Raw genomic sequence first — 21,285 nt, forward strand, 5'->3', positions numbered from 1 at the left:
AAAGGAAAGAGCGGTTAGGTTAGAGACACCCAATAACCCCCTTGGATACAGCCCTGCTACTTTTTGATTTATGGGAGTGAAATGTGAGTATGTAAAGACCAGACTGACATATAGATTACAATCAGCATTTTAAGTCTCTATTTCGAGCTGGTTGTATTGAGGAATGAGAGAGCAGTGAGGAATACATGAAGCAGTAAAGGTTTATATAGAACACCAAGGATTATGTCGAATACAGTAATGAGGAAAGTATTTGGAATGGTGTGGAAGACATTGAAGAGGGAGATGGGTGGCAGGAACATGTAGAGAGTAGGAGTGAGAAGAAAAAGATAAGAAAAATGTGTATGGATGAAGAGAGAGAGAGAAACAGTCTACAATATCTGAATACCCTGGGACCTGGAGATGACCAGATAATACAAGACTAGATAACAAAATGGTCCCCAGGTACAGTATAGTACAGCTGTATACAGAAAACAAAATATAGGTTGAAGCTCCCACAACTGGCACTATTGTTTAGAAGTTCATATTTCTTATGTACTGTATATGTAACAGGTTATTGATACCTTTAAATAAACACCACTGTAGTTTATATAATTTTCTTTAAGTGTTTTAGGTGTAGAAAAACATAAACTGGTATAGTATACACGTACCCTGTATAATGTATCGTAATTAATTACCAATAAGGGTAGAATAAAACTTAAATAAGCACACCACTCCCCTCGGACGTGAATTCAAACAAACGAACTGAATGGTGGGAGCGATTGGTGCGCCACCAAAACATTAACAGCAAACTGGTGAAACTACGAGAAGGCGCCACTCAGAAGGTATGCCGGCAAGGAGAATTTTCCTCCACTTTACCATCCGACCGCACCGTTATTTAGGAGGTTTGCTGGGTAAAGGAATTTCCGAATCTGCCGTTTTTTGGGGGAGTTGCCGTATATTACAAAATCGGGTATGGGAGTTTAAACCTGTAGCCACAATTATAAAAAAAAAAGCTTTAATGTTCTAGCAATAACTACTGTACAGTACTTCCTTAAAAAAGCAGTACCTCTTGTGGTCTTCATACATTAGTTATCCCATAAAGTATCAGTCAGTTGACTTGCCAACACTATTAAACTCCCGACAATTCTTTGGTCAGGGTGTAGGATGCTTAATCCAATGTGTGTGTGCCTCTTGTTCAGAGTAGAAAAGAGTTTTACTTCAAAAGTTGTTGGAATACTGGAGTGTAATTACTAACCTTGTGCGTAGTAATATAACACTACTATTGTACTGAGGACCTTAGATGTCTCTGAGTCTCTACACCTGTTGAGGAACTTCCTGAAGTTATGATAGTTTTTTGTCCATTACTGTGAAGGGAATGATCCAATTCTCAGAGAAATGACACCAAAAGCAAGACTTGTTATTGGTTTGATTAGCACCATGTAGATCAACACACACCATCTGGTACAGGCTCACTAACTACCATGTCCAAGAAGTCGGGTGTACAGTAATTTCTGAACAAGAATTCTTATGAATAAAATACAGTAGATAAATGGGCTTTTCAGGTAACAGGCATCCAGATACCAATATGGTGATTGCTAAAGGATAAGAGTGAGGATGTTAGTTTATAGGGAGAGGTACAGTATACTGACAATAAGGGTGTTAGTATGTTGATGAGAGGTTTTAGACTGCAAGGAGTATGATATGTTGACCAGATGAGTGTTAGGGGCATCTTGGAGTACAGTATGGGTGAGAGGGATGTTAGTATGGTTTTATGTGGAGCACTATACAGTACAGGGACAATGTGAAGAAGTGTGAGTATGAGAGAGGAGTCAGTATGGAAGCACTGTATGGATAGATTTAAGGACTGTGTGATGTATACAGATGGGGGAAATATGATCAAATGTATGAGTTGACTTAGCATACTGTACCATTTACTAAACTAGCCTTATTCTACATACACCAAATTTTTGCACTTGATCAAAATAAAATACAAAACTTTAATTCTACACGTTGAAATTTCACCAAAATTCTTGGGAAAAAACCCATTCAAATATATTACCCATTATGTGGGTAAATGGACAAGGTGGTCAGTATAGGAGTTGAGCAAAAATGTTGCCTTACATAGATTCTTCTATATACAGTACCAAGTTAATCTGTTTGTAAGGATTCATATGTTTTGTGTAACTTGAGGACATCACTTGCTTAGAAACAAATGGTGGACTAAAAAGAAAAGAAAAAGTACTTCTTCTCATGGAAGGTGAGGTTGGTCCATGATGTATCAAGTCATCATGCTTAAACCTTGCTAGTAGTATTAAAGAAATTAGTGAAGGTGAAGTCAAAATTTTTCATAGATCACATGGACTAAGTTGATCTTAATACCCCTGACATTATAGTTAGTGACTAGCATTTTATCACTCGTGTTGAAAAATTTACTCTGTTTTGAAAGTTTGCCAAATTCAACATTCAAAACTGAAGATCTTTTACCTGGTGTGTTTGACTGTGTAACTGCTGCTGTTAGTCAGGTTACCAGATTCACCCATGAAAGATCTTGCCTTATGTTGATGTTCAGAAAAATCAAGATACAGGTAAACCTGGATAAACGATGTCTCGTTCAGCGATATTCCACTTTAACTATGGTCATGAACTAAGACCATCTCACTATACTATATGATAAAAAAAAAATCGCCTGAATGATAATCATGAATATCCATTGGTTGGAATTTTTTTTATCTCTAGTGGTATATGGGTTGTATACACTCAAATTAATCGGTCTTCCAAAAATTCCAGCAATGCAAATTATATTATTCTATGTCAGGCCAGTGACATTGTATAAGGAAACTATATTTAACCCTATGCACCATGCATATCTCGCTGCACTTGTCAGCTGTGGGAATCTCTACCCGCGCTCTACCACACGGCCGACCCACGCACTAGACCTCCTGCGCTTGGTACGTTCTCAATCGCATCTCCGCACCATCATGTAGCTCCATGATTATCGTTCAGCATTTTTGGCTGTATGTACATTATACTTGTCATCTGTGTTTTTTTTCTTGCAGTGAGAGGACAGCACGAACATTTACATTGAACTGTGTTATGGTGACTGAAGTGATATTTTGTGACTGTAAAGTGATTCGCCTCTGTTGTGAAAATAGTGCGAGAAGTGTCTGCCGCTATCACTGTTTTTATGTTCTCATCATTTGCTCTGTTTTTATGACTGGGAAGGGAGCATTGTAACTTTGAAAATGTCTGGGATGGCCAAGGCATCCAAGACAACCGTGTCTCTGAGGTGAAGCTTGACAGTGTGAAGCAGCATGAGACTCCCTAGAGGCTGTGTGGGAGTCAGAGCGACGTCTCCACTCCACCTGCATGAGTCCCCTTGGCCTCAAAGGGGACATGGGATGATGACCAGGCTTGTTCTTCATGATGTGGTGAGTGTTGTTTAATTGTTTGCTATTGGTTTTATAAGTGTTGGAATTGTTTTGTTGGTGATAGATGTGTATTTGGGGACTGGCTGGGAACATATCCCATTGAACCCCATGTTATAATGCTCCCTATGTACGACATTTCACTTAGTGATGAGTTTTCAGGAACCTGACGCCATCGTTCTTCGAGGTTTACCTGTACATAGTATATATTGCACACAAATATGAAAATTAATATACAGTACTGTATAAAGTTTCAAGTACATAGTCACTATATGTGTGACAGTCAACTGCAACAATTGAATAAAAATATATATTATTCCTTGTTTGTTTATTATAAAAATAGGATGTACAAACAAAGAAACAACTAAATTTATTAAGTCAAACATAACTACACACACACACGCACGCACATGGTACACTGTCTTTAAATTAAATGTGTTTGTGCTGAAGCCTTCAAGGGATATCGATCATTTTGCACACAAGGTATTTCTTACACATAAGTGAGTCGTTTCGTACACACATCCAAGGTAACTGAAATTATAATCTAACCCACTTCTTCTAAACCAAGGTAAGCTAGCTTGATGCCCCATTACTGACAATGCAGTGGCAATTCTAGGATTTTTTTTTTGGGGGGGGGGGGGCAAAGGCTCGGTAATTTCCCCAATTTGTGTGAATGAGGAAGCAACCAGACACCAAGAAAAGATTAGAGTAAGATGTGGACTGTGGTCATAACTCAAAACCAGTTGTAAGCAGCATGGAAGCCTTATCAAATTACTTAGAGGCTTAGATCTAAATATTTATTTGTAAATTCTACTACTGTACTGTATTGAGCAGTTTACATTTAGACTTTATGAAATAATGCTACCACATTCACATTGTAATTAAAAATTTTAAAATGTATAGTATACGCAGTTCATTGTAACAACAAAATAACAATTTACAGTGAAATCCTCCTTTTTTCACTGCTAAAACTGCTGATAACTTTGACGAAATCAAGGGTTTCTGCTAGGTCTCTCGATGCTAATCAAGACAAGAGCAGATAAATGCTCTTCACCCATGGTTTATCTCGAGTAGGACTTAAATAGTTTTAGTTTACAAAAGTCTCTCTCTCTCTCTCTCTCTCTCTCTCTCTCTCTCTCTCTCTCTCTCTCTCTCTCTCTCTCTCTCTCTCTCTCTCTCTCTCTCTCTCTCTCTCTCTCTCTCTCTCTCTCTCTCTCTCTCTCTCTCTCTCTCTCTCTCTCTCTCTCTCTCTCTCTCTCTCTCTCTCTCTCTCTCTCTCTCTCTCTCTCTCTCTCTCTCTCTCTCTCTCTCTCTCTCTCTCTCTCTCTCTCTCTCTCTCTCTCTCTCTCTCTCTCTCTCTCTCTCTCTCTCTCTCTCTCTCTCTCTCTCTCTCTCTCTCTCTCTCTCTCTCTCTCTCTCTCTCTCTCTCTCTCTCTCTCTCTCTCTCTCTCTCTCTCTCTCTCTCTCTCTCTCTCTCTCTCTCTCTCTCTCTCTCTCTCTCTCTCTCTCTCTCTCTCTCTCTCTCTCTCTCTCTCTCTCTCTCTCTCTCTCTCTCTCTCTCTCTCTCTCTCTCTCTCTCTCTCTCTCTCTCTCTCTCTCTCTCTCTCTCTCTCTCTCTCTCTCTCTCTCTCTCTCTCTCTCTCTCTCTCTCTCTCTCTCTCTCTCTCTCTCTCTCTCTCTCTCTCTCTCTCTCTCTCTCTCTCTCTCTCTCTCTCTCTCTCTCTCTCTCTCTCTCTCTCTCTCTCTCTCTCTCTCTCTCTCTCTCTCTCTCTCTCTCTCTCTCTCTCTCTCCTCTCTCTCTCTCTCTCTCTCTCTCTCTCTCTCTCTCTCTCTCTCTCTCTCTCTCTCTCTCTCTCTCTCTCTCTCTCTCTCTCTCTCTCTCTCTCTCTCTCTCTCTCTCTCTCTCTCTCTCTCTCTCTCTCTCTCTCTCTCTCTCTCTCTCTCTCTCCCTTACAAAGTGCAGGATTTAACTAATTATTTTTCCAAATTTTTCTCAGGAGGGACATTCTGTCTTAGTAGCTATGCCACTGCAACAGTTCCAATAAACACATCATGCTGAAGACTGGGTGGAGAGGCTGGCACTGCAATCTGCCTTCATTTTCCCAATTATACATTTAGGTGCCCATTCACAACTGGGGTGCCCTGGATGTGAACCAACAACCCTAAAGCCCGGGGGTGTTTAACTAACATATGAACCGACCCATATCTTGTGTAAGATGTGACCAGGTCTCCAGTGCACAGAATGACCATCATCCTCTTTATGTAATGGTAAATGCCCTCACATTTCCATAAATAAAAAAAAATAAAAATATGAAACGTATAAATATAGAAGTGATTTTCGAAGTACAAAATATTTTCCTGGAACAAATAATGACATTATATCACAGAGTACATAACATAACAAACAAACATGACCCAATGACTGGCATAGTTCAAACTTGACCACTTATTGAGAGTATGACTCATGCTGTATCCTTCCTCTTGCTGCTGTGATGAAGAGTCAAACATGATGCCCAGGTATGCCAGATGAAACACTGTCAACGCTCCAAACACCAGATTTGTTGATAAACTGAACCACGACCACGCTGAAATGGGCAATAAGTGAAGTTTGTACATAAGTTCTTATTATTATCACAATTATTGTGAAAATTATTTTTTTTATAATATCACGGCACAATCTTAAACTGTAAATAAAATCTTGTAGCAACTTTCCTACTAAGACTTGAAGCTCCTACGGATGTTCGGGTAATGGTTTTGTGTGAATTTAACGTTAAATAAGCTTACTGTCGGGTAAATCATGGATTTCTTATGATAATTTGTATAATATATGATTCATGTGTAGAAAAATATAAAAGGTGAAGGTTTATTACTATTACAAAAACTGTACAGTAGTCTGATGAATGTGAGTGGCCATCAGATAGTTTCACAGAGTTGAGACAAGCTGACTATTCGAGTCATTTAGTTTGAATCTCTCGTAATTTAGTAAATAAACTAACAATTGATTACCATTGCATTTAACAATTAATATGAAGTAACACCGAGTTAAATGAGTATACAGAAAGCCCGGATAATTTGCGGATTTTTATTTGCCGGTCCTCTACTGTTATTAATAAAGCACGGAGTAGACATGAGTGTAGACTCAACATTTTTAATACGTCATTTGTTTCTGATTATTCGTGAGAGGATTTTCCCATTATTATTTATTTGTATGTGTTTTGTGTGTGTGTGTGCGTGTCTACACATACACACACACACACATATACGCAACCACCCCCCCCCCCGCCCCCCCTATCAGCAAATATTATTCACAGATTTGGTGATTCGCCGCCATTCTGAGAACCTAACCCCAGCGAATTTGAAGGGTATGCTGTACATTAATTTAATAAGTTAATTACGTGTGATGTGTCAAACGGGATTTGTTTTCCCACGCTTTGTGTCAAGACATTGACAGTCAGAGCTGTACACACCCAGAAAGGGAACAACTACACATCTTACAAGATTCAAGCTATTGTGTTTTACTTTACTAACTGTTAAAGTACCTCAATGCTACTAGAAACAGCCGGTTGAAGTCTTCATAGAGCTTCATTCGACACTCATAAACCCTTCCTATGATAAGCTAAGTATCTGAGAGAATTGTTAAGAGAAAGGTAAATTTTTGGGATACGGTGGACAATGAGCTCCATTTTACTTTCAATAAATTTATTAACAATAGTGTGTAAGCCATACTTACCACAATTATCTTCATATTAAAAGACACCATGGACTAAGTTTTCCTCATTCCTTTCTATATGGGTAAGATGTTGCATTATCACATACTGTACAGTACCTTTCAGTTTATGAGAACAGTTGTCAGGACACGCTCTGGCTAGTATGCAGGCGTTGAACACACTTGCCAACTTGGCCCGTAGTGAGTATTCCACAAATGTATAAAAGCCCAGAGAGAGAAGCACAGCGGCCAGCTGGAAGTTGAGGCCGTGGAAGAGAGAGGACATGCTGTACGTGAACAACAGTGCACAGAAGATCCCCAGATGGTTCCGTGCTGTCTTAAACACATCTGGGAGAACAAAAATACTCATAGGGCAACAGTAAACATAAAAATTATTTAAAGATACTAAAATATACAAATTACTCTTTATAATATAAACTGTATACAATATAGAAATTTATATTAAACTATATACTGTAATTGTCATTTTCAGTAAACCCTTGCTATTCGCAGGTTTGCGATTCACAATTTTGACTTCGCGGTAAGCAGATAGTGGCCATCTAACAAGCCTCTCCCGCAGCGCAATGAGTCACCCCCACAGCCCCTCCTCTCCCTTTGTTTGCACTCAACCATTGCCTGCGACGCAGCATCTCTTGTGTTGTACTCAAAACTTTAGTGTGTGTGTGTGAAATGGCCCCTAATAGACTGACTAGTGTCAATGCTAGTGATGTTAGGAAATGTTTAAAGACCTCAAAGCCAGAACAATTGGTGCAGAGCACTTCCAGGAATGAGAGATTTCTGGGTAACGAGACAACTCTCAAAGCCGGAAAAAAAAATCCCTCATCCCCAGAATTTTCCGGGTAACGGAAAAATGTTCTTGAAAGTTCAGAGATTGTGAATTACATCACCATTCAAACCCCCAAAATTATCCCCCATCCCTGGAATATTCCAGAATTTTCCCGATACCAAAACACTATTCTCAGAATTTCCAGAAAAATGTGCCTGATTTTCATCTCTCCAACCCGGAAAAAAGTCCCCCATCCCTGGAATTTTTCGGGTACTGGGAAAATTTTCTCATAATTTTCCAGAAAATGTGCCCCTTGGAAAATCGTTCCCAAAGCTGGAATTTTCCAGAAAATTCTGGCTTTGGGAACAATTTCCTGAGAAAATTTCAATTCCGGCTATCGGAGAGTTCTGGTTAAGAGGGATTCCGGCTATCGGAGATATTACTCTACCAAATGTTTTTCAAGAAAGAACCAGCCGCTCGCCCAGCTGATTCACCTCCCTCACCTACTCGGTCAGCTGCTGCCACCGCTCCACCTCCCCGCCACACGCCTCTCCACCAACCACCACTCTTCCAACAGTGATCCTGATGATCTCTGTGTTTAAGTAAAAAAAACCTAGATTTGATTCTGCTGTACAGTACACTTCATCAAGCTCCAAACTTGTGCACACAAAGGTAAGTAGTATTGGTGGCTTAGTTTCTCATAAACAGTACATGTACAGTATAATAGTGCACTCAGGTACAGTATATCTTGATTTAACCAACAAATTCGAGCCAACCCTGTTTGTTAAATCAAAATTTCCGCGAAATCGAGCTTTCCGTTATGTTCACTGGATTTACAGAACTATTTCACTAAATCCGCTCAGTCTGTGTCCTGCCGCCACTGCGTTTATTTTTCGCTGCTACCTCTCGGTCAACTTTCTGCACTGGAATACCTTAGCTAAAGGACTAAAAATTTTATCTTTTGTGCAAACTATGAGATGTTCATATTCAATTTGATTGCTATGTTACAAGGATTGCAGCAATGCAAATTATATTATGGTAAGTCAAGTCTGTGACAATTTATAAGAGAAAAACTTTAAGCCTAAAATCACCTTCATCCTATAAAATCCTTACCACCAACATCTTGCCTCCCCTACTGGCTGGGCGGAGGGGGAGGTGGGGTGTTGACAGCCAGGAGGGGAGATTACTGGACAGTTGTCAGTAAGGGGGGTCTGGGACTCAGGATTATAAAAGGCAGGGAGTTAGCTTATAAAATGTTACTGACTTGACTTAGCAGAATATAACTTGCATTGCTGGAATTCTTGCAAGATAGTGATTAATTTGAGTACTTAGTATAAACATCACATAGTTTGCACTAGACATAAAAATGTAGTAATTCTCTTAGTACATTTGAGTACAGGTTGCGATAATTTATGCATTGTCTAAGTGCAAAAGTAACCAAATTGAGCCATCATGTACCAATTAATTTTAAAATAGAAATTATAAAGTAAAATGTGATAAGACAATGGTTTAGTAGTGCTGTTAATGTGTGTTGTGTGTCACCTCACCTACTGCCCCATCACCTCACCACCTGAATATACTCACTTTACACTAGCTTGGCCCAGAAGCCACGCCCCCTTTCTACGCTAAAAAGTAGCTGATTGTTCCATAAAAAGTGTTCGTTTACCTCTGCATTTATCATACTAATATGTTCACAATTTATAATTAGACCTGTTCTTCTCAATAATAAAGTTAAAAATTACAAACATAAAATGCAAATGATTTCAAGGCATTAGCACTTCAAAGACGATGCTAAAAATTTTAAAATATGAACGTATTACGAACGGTCGAAGTCAAGGACAAAAGTTGCATTCGAATTAAATCTATCTATCATTTCTTTGTTTTGTAGCAAACAGAAACAAATAACACCAAACATATAGCACAATAGACAATTACCTACAGTTTGTAAAGACTAGATATATCGCAAATCAATGTTTAACTGAAAAAATTGAAAACATACGTGCAGTTTGCGGGGAGGTACGCTCAGGGGAGCAGTCACAGGGATGGAGCGAACTGTAGAGTTGCCAACAACCTTTTACACCAAGGCGTGGCAACTCGGAAGGAGTGGTAAAAACTTTCAAGAATCCATGCTAAAAATTGGGCTCCTTGTGATAGATTTGCCGCTCCTTCCGAGTTGCCGCGCCTTGGTGTAAAAGGTTGTGATTTTCTCACCATTTACTCATATTTTCCGGTAATTGCTTTATATCATTATTTATTGTTTTTATACATTTAGTACATTTGCTATAGGCTGACATGAGTTTTACTGTGTCATGTGTCTAAGGTGTCTCCATAGGTGTGAGCGAATCAACGGAATTATTTTCAATTTAGCGAACTAGTTCACTAAACTGAGCGAAAAATATTGGAAAAAATGCCTTCCACTAAATCAAGAGTTCGTTATAACAGATTCTGTTAAATCAAGAGTATACAGTAAACCCTCGAAGACCCGGACCGGGTAAATCCGGATTTTGGAAGATTTGGACAAAAAAATTGGGGGTTCTGGGCTCAGAAGCCTCCCTAAGAAGCATTCCCAAAACAGGCTTTTAGGCTTAAAGTTTCTATCTTATAAAATGTCATTAACAAAACTTAGCAGAATATAACTTGCATTGCTGGAATCCTTGCAAGACAGTGAATAATTTGAATATATAAAATCATATATTTTGCAGAAGAGATAAAAATTTTAGTCCCTCAGTGCAGTACATTTTAGTACAAGTTTTTCAACTCGTATTTTTGGGTAGATATACGTAACTTTCTTCATTTACATGCACACACATCCTAAATCCATATTGTGAAAAAAGTAAAAGAAATAATTGTCCTAAGGGCAGATCTGTACAGTACTGTGCTTAAATGTATTGATTACTAAAATTCTTAGGTCTAGTGCAAACTATAGCATGTTTATATTCAATTAGCCACCATCTTACAAGAATTCCAGCAATGTACGTTATATTCTCCCAAATCAATTCAATGATATTTTATAAGTGAAAAACTTAAACTACATCTATGTGACAGATAAATATATACCACTAGGTAACCTTCACTGCCGGCTGGTCAATACCTCACCTCACCTTCCCCTTCCCAGGGGTGAAGGTAGTTTTAGGCTTAAAGTTTTTATCTTATAAAATTTCACAGACTAAACTTAGCAGAATTTAACTTGCATTGCTAGAATCCTTGCAAGGTAGTGAATAATTTGAGCTTAGACATTACATATTTTGCAAAAAAGAAAAAATTTAAGTCCTTTAATGTAGTACAGTACATCGAGTACATTGAGTACAGTAATATGTTGCTCAAAATTGTGGCTTTTTCACATGAAAAAGTCTGCATAACTAACCCCTGTAGTCAGGATAATATGTACTGTATTTTTGGTGTTTTTTATATCATTATTTATCGTTTTTATACATTTTGTACATTCGCCGGAAGATTCAGACAATCGACTTTTCCAGACAGGTGGTCCCCCCTTTTAGTCCGGATCTTCGAGGGTTCACTGGACCGTAGTATATGTTGCTATTTGCGGTTTTGCCAATCCCCGCTATTCCTTGGAACTTAACCTCCGTGAATAGCAAAGGTTTACTGTATTGGTAAGACATTTTCAAATAAAACTAAAATGAATGAACTTACAAGTCTTGAGCCAGTGATGCATCGGCACATTCCAGGATATGACAACTTCAACAAGGGAGCGTGGCATCTCCACCTGGTGCGGTCTGGCAACTCTTCCTACATCTAAACCAGCAAGGAGGGCAGACACTTCGCTCAAGTACGACACAAAGTAGTGACTAAATCTAAAAGAGAGAGCATCTCTGTATGCTATTCCCCATCTGTGAAAAAAGAAAAAAAAAAGATGTTAGTCTGCATTTCTGAACATATACAGTACTGTATCTATATTAATACCTGTAAATTATTCATGAGGTACTGCGGAATACAGGTGCTCCTCTACTTACGAATGAGTTTCGTTCCTGAGGCTTAAAGTCCAATTGTTTGTAAGTCCAACTTTACACTTGTAGATACCAAACATATTGTAAAAAATTAAAAGATACGGATATTTAGTACAGCTATACCCTTTAATAAAGCCTTAAAACCTGGCTCACTCTTCTCCTCTTAGGTAATGTTTGTTCTATCTGGAATTTTCTTCAAAATAATCCAGTCTCATCCACATTAAACACCTGTTCTGGCAGGTAACCCCCTTCAGTGACGATGTTTGTATCTCTGAAAGTTTGTAAGTTGAACGTTCTTAAGTAAAGGAGCACCTGTACTGTATTTTCAAGTATCCTTAAGATCCAAACTTAAAGAATGAGTATTTATTTAACTGAAGAACACCTCCATCAAGATAACTATTCTGTGATTTTGTCCAACAGAATCTTTGCTAATCTGATTCCTAATTTAGATTTTTTGTATACCACCTGTATACAAGTAACAAATTCTGAAACATGGTACAGTATATGATGAAAGGGCATTTGGTTACTGTATTTATCTAACTTCACTTGGTCAGCGTTGATCCTAATGGCGACATAACTTCTCTGTATACCATACTGGATTCTAATAGTTCTATATATCTTATTAATGTTGGGAAAAGACTTAGAAGTTGCATCGATACCACAATTATGAATTACCAAAGACAGAATCCAGCATACTTCATCACATACAGGCCTCACTGTCAAAATATAACCCAACTTATCCTTCATAAATGGTTGTGGGAGTACCCAAAATATTGCTTGTGAATGCACAATTTAACATTCATTATATGACATGGCCAGAGGATTGTGCTGGATAAGGTTGCAGAGATACATACATACAACAATAATCAAGACTTTTCACAGCACAACATAGCATAGCACAGGGGAGATGGTACTATCAGCAACACAAACTCCCACACTGGCTATCATTGTCTCACCAGTATTGTACCTTAAAGAACAAAAATGTTGATTTACCTGCTGAGTGAATCGGGTAACACCCAGGAGGTGTAACAAGTGGACACCAGCAAGAATATAACACAGGTTGCTAGCCGAACCAATACAGCAGGAACCATCCACACATTCTGTCAATAACAAGATCCAACTTATTGTAGATAAATATATTTGTACATTATAATGATACCAATACCAGAATTAATTGCAACAGAAATTCTTAGATCATTTATTTTAGCTGGCATTTAAGATTAGAAAATTCTCAGGATTATAAGTTCCTCTGCCTACAGCATTGAGTACTGTATGGTAAAAACATGAAGATTGAGGAGGTTCTTATTCTACCCTTGGGGTCTCTGTCCCTGATGAAGATAAGATACATACATGAACTTCCCTGACTACAGCTGTATCAACCAAGACACCTTACCCATGATAACGGCTGTAAAACTTTCTGGTAGGAGCTAAATGATAACCAGGGTCCGAAAACGACAGTGCCGGGGTTCATGAGGTAGCCCGCCATAGCTAGAGGGTTGGGGGGACTGTACAAGGCTGCAGAGTCCAGGTCATACCCAACAGACACCATCTTCATCAGGAGGATCATCTGGGGGCCTCGGATACTGTGCCAGTCGACCGGGTCAGCCCACCACAACTCACTGAGGCAAAACAAAAAACTATAACAATGTAATATGTGTAACATACAAGCAATACTACATTTGTAATCAAATCTAACTTATATTATAAACTTGACCAATATTGGCAGAGGTACAAATACATTCTGAAGCTAGTACATGCCCAGTACTTGTCAACAATGTGTAACTGAAACATGACCAACAACCCAAGTGCTAACAGGCCAATCAATGGTGAAGAGGATAAAGTAAAGAACGAAAGACACACACACACACAAACGAAGGATATACAAGTACAAGTTGACGACCCCTTATCCGAAAACTGAAAACCGAAAGTTTTTTGTGGAGCACAGGTCACTGACCCACATCAGGGCCTGCGGGCCGAAAGTGTAATAACAATTATTCATAGTAAATAAAATTTATAATAAAAAATACACAAAAATAAAATAATTATGATAACAATTATAATAATAATAAAATTAATAATAACAATAATACTGTAATAATAAAATAATAATAATAATAATTATAATAATAATAAAGAAATACAAGAATGAAAAAAAGATAAAAAGTGAGAAACACGACCTAGATCTGTGAATTATTATTATTATTACTATTATAATCATTATTATATTTTAGCCCCCCAGGCCCCAATGTGGGTCAGTGACCTGCGCCCAGGTGGGCTGATCCCTGTATAAAAAAATAAAAATAAAAAACCTAACCTAACCATGCTGAAATCTGAAATGCACCTGGTCCCAAGGATTTCGGTATAAGGGATTGTCAACCTGTACAGTATTACACTTTTCATGATAAAAACAATTGTGATCATCACTGTGAATAAAATACAAAATTTACAATATTTTGGTAACTAAAAGTTCATCTTTCATCCTAACATGATTAGTAAATAAAGTTCAGTATTCGAAATTCACTTTGTATTATGTAACTTGCCATAAGGAGCATCAGCAACTGTAATAAATCCTCATTCTACTCTGCTTGTAATTTAGATAAGTAATCAAACACATACGAGGTCTGTCCAAAAAGAAACCGAACTTTTTAAATAGCGCACCAACGAGCCGGCGCAGCGTGCTTGCGACGGGAGCGCTGTGTAGCGGTGACCTTGACCTTTAGTCTAACACTAGCCGCACCACGCCACGTCAATTAGTCATCGAGCTACACGCGCTAGAGTGAATGTGTGTTAAATGCACTTGGCAATTTGTTGCAAGTTGAACAATGAAGGATCTTGAAGAGCAACGTGTTTGCGTGTAATTCTGTTTCAAATTGGGAAAAACTTTTAAGGAGACTTTTCAAATGGTGCAACAGGCTTATGGGGAAGATTGTGTGAGCCATACGCAATGTCACGTGTGGTGCCAGCGCTTCAAAAGGGGAAGAACATCCACCAAAGACAATCCCAAATCTGGAGGTCAGATTCGCTCAAATGCGGAGGTGATGTTGATCGTCTTTATTGATTGGAAGGGCGTCGTTCATCATGAGTTTGTTCCACGTGGTCAGACAGTCAATAAAGAGTTTTACTAGGAGGTCCTGAAGCATTTGAGGGGGGCAGTGCGAAGGAAGAGGCCTGAGGCGTGGACAAACAAGACCTGGATGCTGCACCATGACAATGCACCTGCTCACGCGTCGTTCCTTATCCGTGACTTTGGCGAAGCACGAGACGACTATCGTCCCCCAGCCGCCCAACTCTCCGGATTTGGCTCCTGCGGACTTTTTTTGTTCCCAAAGTTGAAATCCACGCTGAAAGGTCGCCGATTTCAGACGATAGAAGAGATAGAAGAAAATTCGCTACGAGATCTGCACACCATCCCTCAAAACGCGTTTCAGAACTGGAAAAAACGTTGGGAGCGGTGTATCAACAGTGGAGGGGAGTACATTGAAGGAGACAAGTCTGATTAAGTTATAAGCAAAGCAATAAATTTGTTTTTAAATAAGTTTGGTTTCTTTTTGGACAGACCTCGTATAAGGTAATTCAGATTTATATTTGAGAAGTGACCTCGACTCACACCACAACTCATAGTGTGTCCTGCAAAACATGAGTACTACAGAACTTTATTAGTGTCTGCCTACATGGTCTTGTGACTAGGCTTGTTGCCCCCTGGGGTGTAATAAATTAATTAAATAATAAATAATTTGAGAATAATTTAACTTGATCATTAATTGTGTTGAGTTTTGTTAAAGTGTCACATAAATCTCTTACCAAAAGACTATTTCCTAAAACTTTATTTATGACAAATTTTCATAATCTGACATTGAGAGATTCTGTTCACCCGTTAACTGATGGCCATCATCAATGGAAGTTAGCCACAGGGCTGGTGGCCATCATCAATGGAAGTTAGCCACAGGGATGGTGGCCATCATCAATGGAAGTTAGCCACAGGGATGGTGGCCATCATCAATGGAACTTAGCCACAGGGATGGTGGCCACCATCAATGGAACTTAGCCACAGGGATGGTGGCCACCATCAATGGAAGTTAACCACAGGGACAGTGGCCATCATTGGTGAGAGTCATGTTCCTTGGATTCAATTTGGCACATACAGTATAGTGTGGGGGAGAGGTGGGTAGGAATCCTTGGCTGCTGATAAAGGCTTCAACAAAAGTTATACAGTGGTCCCTCGGTTAACGAACACAATTCGTTCGAGAAGGTCGTTCGTTAACCGAAAATTTTGTTAACCGAAAATTTTGTTAACCGAAAATTTTGTTAACCGAATCCATTGTTTCAATGGGATATTGGGTAATTGGTTCCAGCTCACCGAAAAGTACATACAAAGTAAAAAAAAAATGCAGTAAAGTACACTTACTTTGAGGTGTGTATGTAGAAGGTTCCTGGTTGATGATGATGGTGGGAATTAGAAGTGGGGTGGAGGAGAAGGGAGAAGAGAAGGAAGTGGGGATGGAGGAAAAATCACATTCTAGGGGACCCATGCTTGATGGAGTCATTTCACCAATAAAATTTTAAGTTCACTAGGTCTAATTCAAGATTACTGTATTTTCTTTAAATCAACATTGCACTGTGCTATATACATGTATTGTCAATATGTTAAATAAATTTCAGAATGACCAATAATTGAACTGTAAAAATTTAAAAATACTCTGTGTTCAAGAGACCCACAAGCAAGATGTTTCCTCCACTGAACAGAGACACAAACTGACGCCTTGGTGGGTGAGTGAAGTGGCTAATGGGCGCACCAAAATCTAGTTCCCTGTACTGCAATTATGTTAAATAAGTGTTAAAATGACTAATAATTTTAATATAAAACTTGGAATAATATTGAATAGCACAACCGTCTTGACAATTACTCCAATGGAAACGAATGTAAGCCCTAGAACCGATTACGGTACTGTATTGGCGGACTAATCTACCAGCCAATGAGCAAACCAAAACATGTCAAAATGTTTTCGTAATAATTTCGTTAACCTAATTTTTGTTCGTTAACCGAATTGAAGATTCTTATGGAAGGTAATTCGTTAACCAAAATTTCGTTAACTGAGGCGTTTGTTAACCGAGGGACCACTGTACTGTAAAATTATAACTCACCAGAAAATGAGGAACACCACACACACCCCACAGGTCCAGGGTCCTCGACGACACCCAAAACCAAAGTGAGAGAGGACAAGGGCGAGGCCTCCCACACCAGCCAGACACGCCATGTATCCAGTGCGGAGGCCGAACATATCCCAGGCCACCACACAGCCACATGCAGCGGACGCCAGATGAACAAGCCATGCAGGGGGACGCACTATAGAGGGGAACACCAGGACATATGTCACTCAATATACAGTATCACCTACACTTGTATTAACACTGAGGGTGCTTTTATTATTTATGGTCTCAATACTTTTTTTTATTAAAACAAAAGAGGAAAGGGAAGGTCATGCTTTACTGAAATATTTCAATTGGGATATAATACTCTAAAACATTTACATTTCTTGCCAGTTTTATATTTTAACATATTTAGCCACACAATATGAGGCAGTACAGTATATGAGGAAGTATCTACTCACTGTGTGCTGGTTACACTATTCAGTACAGTACTTTGTTGATTAATTTCATGTAACTCAATTTTCTCAGTTCCTTTGTAAATTTCTGTTCAAAGTTTATTAATTAAACTGTATAATGTTCTTAGTCAAGGGCAGTTTTATCCTTTACTAAATTTAGCTAATAATATTTTTTTATTATTATAATAGGTCTTAGTACAAAACTACTGATTTCAAAATAAAAGAATTTCAGATTAAAAAAAAGTAAATTTTAAATCAAATCCGTACAATGACGACCACACACAACAAAGTACACTGTTTTCACTCAATATCATTTAAACAATGTAAAGACAGATACCACTTCAAGACCTTTTGTGAATTAATCAAATATAACACTTAGTAAGACTTATAGTGTACTGTACAATCTCCAGTACAGTGAGTGAATTGCCAATTGTATTCTAATGTGCCAAGAGCAAGACATTCCACTAGGTTTTCATGGAAAGTCACAAACAGGCTGTGCTCAATAGTAGTAAAGTACAGCATGACATTTTACTGCTATTATATAAAGGTAATCAAGGGTTGTGGCAGGACAGGGTAAGTCATGTGTGAACTTGAGAGGGCATTATGTGTTAAAGGCCTACATCATCAAATACAGTAGTCAGATCATAAAAGGGTCCTACACTTAGTAAGGTCTAATTATTAACCTCTTTATGGTTCAAGTTAAGTACATGTGTTAAAAGCAGTTCAGTAGGAGTGGTATCATTACGGCCAAGCATTTAAAAACACCTACTCACGGACGACTGTTGTTAGAGAAGTAGTTTGTTGGCTTCATATGATTTCGTCATACCTTCCCTCTCTCTCTATAATTGGCTCCTTCCCTTCAAGCCGTCACTGAATGAGCTGTCAATAACCAAAGATTTAAGGAAGGTGGTGGGAGGTGGGTGGGAGGGAGTTGAGGAACTTACTGTGGGAGGAAGGACTGTCCCATTCTCTGAAGGAGCTTATGGAAGGAGAACATATCAAACACTGCAGGTATTCACACCAATAATAGCTACACATCTCTCCTTGAGGAAAGTTAACAGTAAACCACTCCTTGCTGGCTCGAACATTATGCCAAGACATAAAAAAATTACCAACTGTCTCATGGGCTAAACTTTCCTTCTTTATTAGTTTCAGAAACACTTTTGATAAATTGTTGAAAAATGATCCAAATGAATTTTGTATTTTATATATATTTTTTATAGTGATTTACCATAAACCATATGTACTTCAACAGATGTAAATATTAATTTGTTTGGTGATGTTTGATCTTAGAGAAATCCCAGAAATTCAATCATTCTTTTCAGCAATGTCACTTGTGAGTACAGTACAGTACAGAAAGGTACATTTTTTCAAGTCAATACGTGAGGTGAGGTTTGTCTTTGTATTTAACTGTAACAGCTTCTGAATCTGAGTGGAACACTGTAAATCATTCTACAGTATTGATGACATTTCTTCACACCAGGCACTAAAGTTTCACCTGAAATTTCATTCCACTTTCACTGTTTCTAACACCTGAGGTGCACAGTGAGTCCTTAACGAGCTTCCCCACCTGACACGACTGACGAGAGGATCATGCTTGCGGAAGTTATGAGTCAATCAATGATTACGGAGGTGCCACGAAAGATGTTAACCCCTTATATACAGGTTCTCCACTGAGCTGAATAAAATTGTCTGTCATTACCCAAATAATATATTAAAAGTGGCATCCCAGTAGTGAAGGGGTTAAGGCATGGCACTGTTCTGAAGTACAGTATCTTGTGAATGTAGTGAATGACAGGAGAAGGACAACTGTGTACTGAACAGTAAGTGATGAGTAATGTGAATGAGTGCAAAGGATTGAGAGGAAGCTATCCAAACATGACAGAGGAAAGTTAAGTCACTGTCCAGTGAAGAAAGTTAAGTCAAGTTCACCAAGGAGAGTAAGTCACTGTCCATTGAAGAAATTGTATCACTCACCAATGAGGAAAGTTAAGTCACAGTTTGGAAATAAAAAGGAATTTCTTGTTGCTCCTCTCTTGTGTTCACAATCATTAAGCAGGAAGACTACTCTACAGTACTGTACCATGTCCTACTACCAGACCCTGCTAAAAATAAGCATATGGTGGCTTTATTGGCTGTCCTTGGTCGAATTGCCTTACTGTTTACCACTGTCTAGGTTTACTGTACATTGTTTGTACATCTGCAAGGCCTACCGGTATGTACACTGTATCCCTGCATCGTCTACAGTATGCTGAACTGTATAACTGCATTATCTGTATACATGCTGAACCAAATGTAAACTTATATGATGATTTTACTGAAAAAATATCTCTACCCTAAATACAGCTAGCCAATTACAGTATGTCTGTGTCTGCCCAAACTATCTATTGTTTCACTTTGTCTGGTTGAGGCTGAGATGTTGAGGAAGTTCCCAGGTGTGAGGGACCTTTTGTGGGAAGTTCCTGAATAAATCACACAAGGAAAATAAAAAATACACCACCACTTGTCCTGTAGCTGTGGGATTATTTTGTTATACTGTACTAAAATTATGTCAAGGTCAGACAGATATACAGTAAAGAGGAAGTCCCAAGATGGGAGTGAAGAAGTGGGTCAGAAAATAATGAGAAATGTGATAGAATGAGAAGGACTGTTGAATATGTCTGGAGAAGCTGAGTAAGGGTTCTCTGCATAGTGTAAATACAGTGGACAGATTACATTGGGAGAGATTAAACATTGTGAGATAAGAGTCTTGTGGTGAGTTCTGATACAGGTGATTACTGTACACTTAAGGGGAAGGGGCCATGTTAGGTTAGGTTGGGTTGGGTTAGGTCAAGTCAAAGCCTATATTCTTGATATAACCTAACATTAGGTTAGGTTAGGTTGACCTGGCCCCCTTCCCCTTAAGTTGAATTATTTCCATGTTAGGAAAAAGGTAAATACAGAGTGAAACAGAGACAGAAAACATCTTGGGTGAAGAAATTTAACAAAAATACTTAGTGTCCAAATGCCCGTGATATGATCATACAGGGAGTCCCCGGGATACGAACGGGTTCCGTTCCTAAGGCCGTTCTGAAGTCGGAACACATACCCTATGTGCACTATATCATAGCCCAAGTCCTTTAATGCATCTCGAATCACTTAATTTAAGAGAAAAGAAGAAATTGGATGACAAAATACACTAAAAATTATACTTTTAACACACATTAAAATCTGAGACTGGCTTGCAAGTAGAGATGGGCATTTGTAGGAGTGACAGAGGCTTTATTGGGATGGATGAACTGAAACTTTTTTCTTTTCATCATAAATCTCTCTGTAGCATTGTGGATATTCAGTAATACCTCAATGAATCTTGGTGAATCTTGCTGTTCAAATGTAAACAATCCTTCTTCAATAAGCCTGAAACCATCTGCCATTCCTTTTGTAATCATTCCCTTTAGTTCTGGAGTTTCAGCTTCCTCAACATCCTCTGATAAAATTTGCTTCTCCAGTTTAATCAGGTCCTCATTGTTTAATTCCTAAGCATGAGACTAGAGCAACTGAGTGACATCCTCACGAGTATCAAGATGGAGTTGGTTCTCAAGATCTACTTCTGTCAGTGTCACTTCCCCAACATCATTTTCAGAGCCCCTGAAATCGTGGACAAACTGTGGGCAGTGTTTTTTCCAAACATCATTTGCCCTTACCTTGAACCGGTTAAACCAGCCCCTACCAGCAAAAAAAATCTTCCCAATCACTTTTACCACCACGTTTAGCCATCAAGTCAGCATGCAAGCTTCTCGCTTTTTCCTGAATCAAGGCTAGACTTGAGGCAAATTCCGTT

At 38.7% G+C, this 21,285-nt stretch overlaps 1 protein-coding gene across 2 annotated transcripts in view; it reads right to left on the bottom strand.

The window, feature by feature from the left end:
- Nucleotides 1–5,424: 5,424 nt before the first annotated feature.
- LOC121861550 (protein-serine O-palmitoleoyltransferase porcupine-like) overlaps nucleotides 5,425–21,285 on the bottom strand; it is a 29,780-nt gene continuing 13,919 nt past the window's right edge. The window contains exons 2-8 of one of the 2 annotated variants that reach the window (XM_042359419.1): nucleotides 18,235–18,344; nucleotides 17,005–17,206; nucleotides 13,256–13,481; nucleotides 12,856–12,962; nucleotides 11,549–11,745; nucleotides 7,231–7,458; nucleotides 5,425–5,989 (exon numbers count right to left, since the gene is read on the bottom strand). In XM_042359419.1, the coding sequence (XP_042215353.1) occupies nucleotides 5,781–5,989; nucleotides 7,231–7,458; nucleotides 11,549–11,745; nucleotides 12,856–12,962; nucleotides 13,256–13,481; nucleotides 17,005–17,206; nucleotide 18,235 (1,170 nt within the window). In that variant the 5' untranslated portion in view covers nucleotides 18,236–18,344 and the 3' untranslated portion in view covers nucleotides 5,425–5,780. The remainder of the gene's footprint in view (nucleotides 5,990–7,230; nucleotides 7,459–11,548; nucleotides 11,746–12,855; nucleotides 12,963–13,255; nucleotides 13,482–17,004; nucleotides 17,207–18,234; nucleotides 18,345–21,285) is intronic. The other variant, XM_042359418.1, reaches the window with a different exon arrangement.

This window comes from Homarus americanus, unplaced genomic scaffold, assembly GCF_018991925.1.
Source record: "Homarus americanus isolate GMGI-L3 unplaced genomic scaffold, GMGI_Hamer_2.0 scaffold24260, whole genome shotgun sequence".
NCBI classification, from domain to species: Eukaryota; Metazoa; Arthropoda; class Malacostraca; order Decapoda; family Nephropidae; genus Homarus; species Homarus americanus.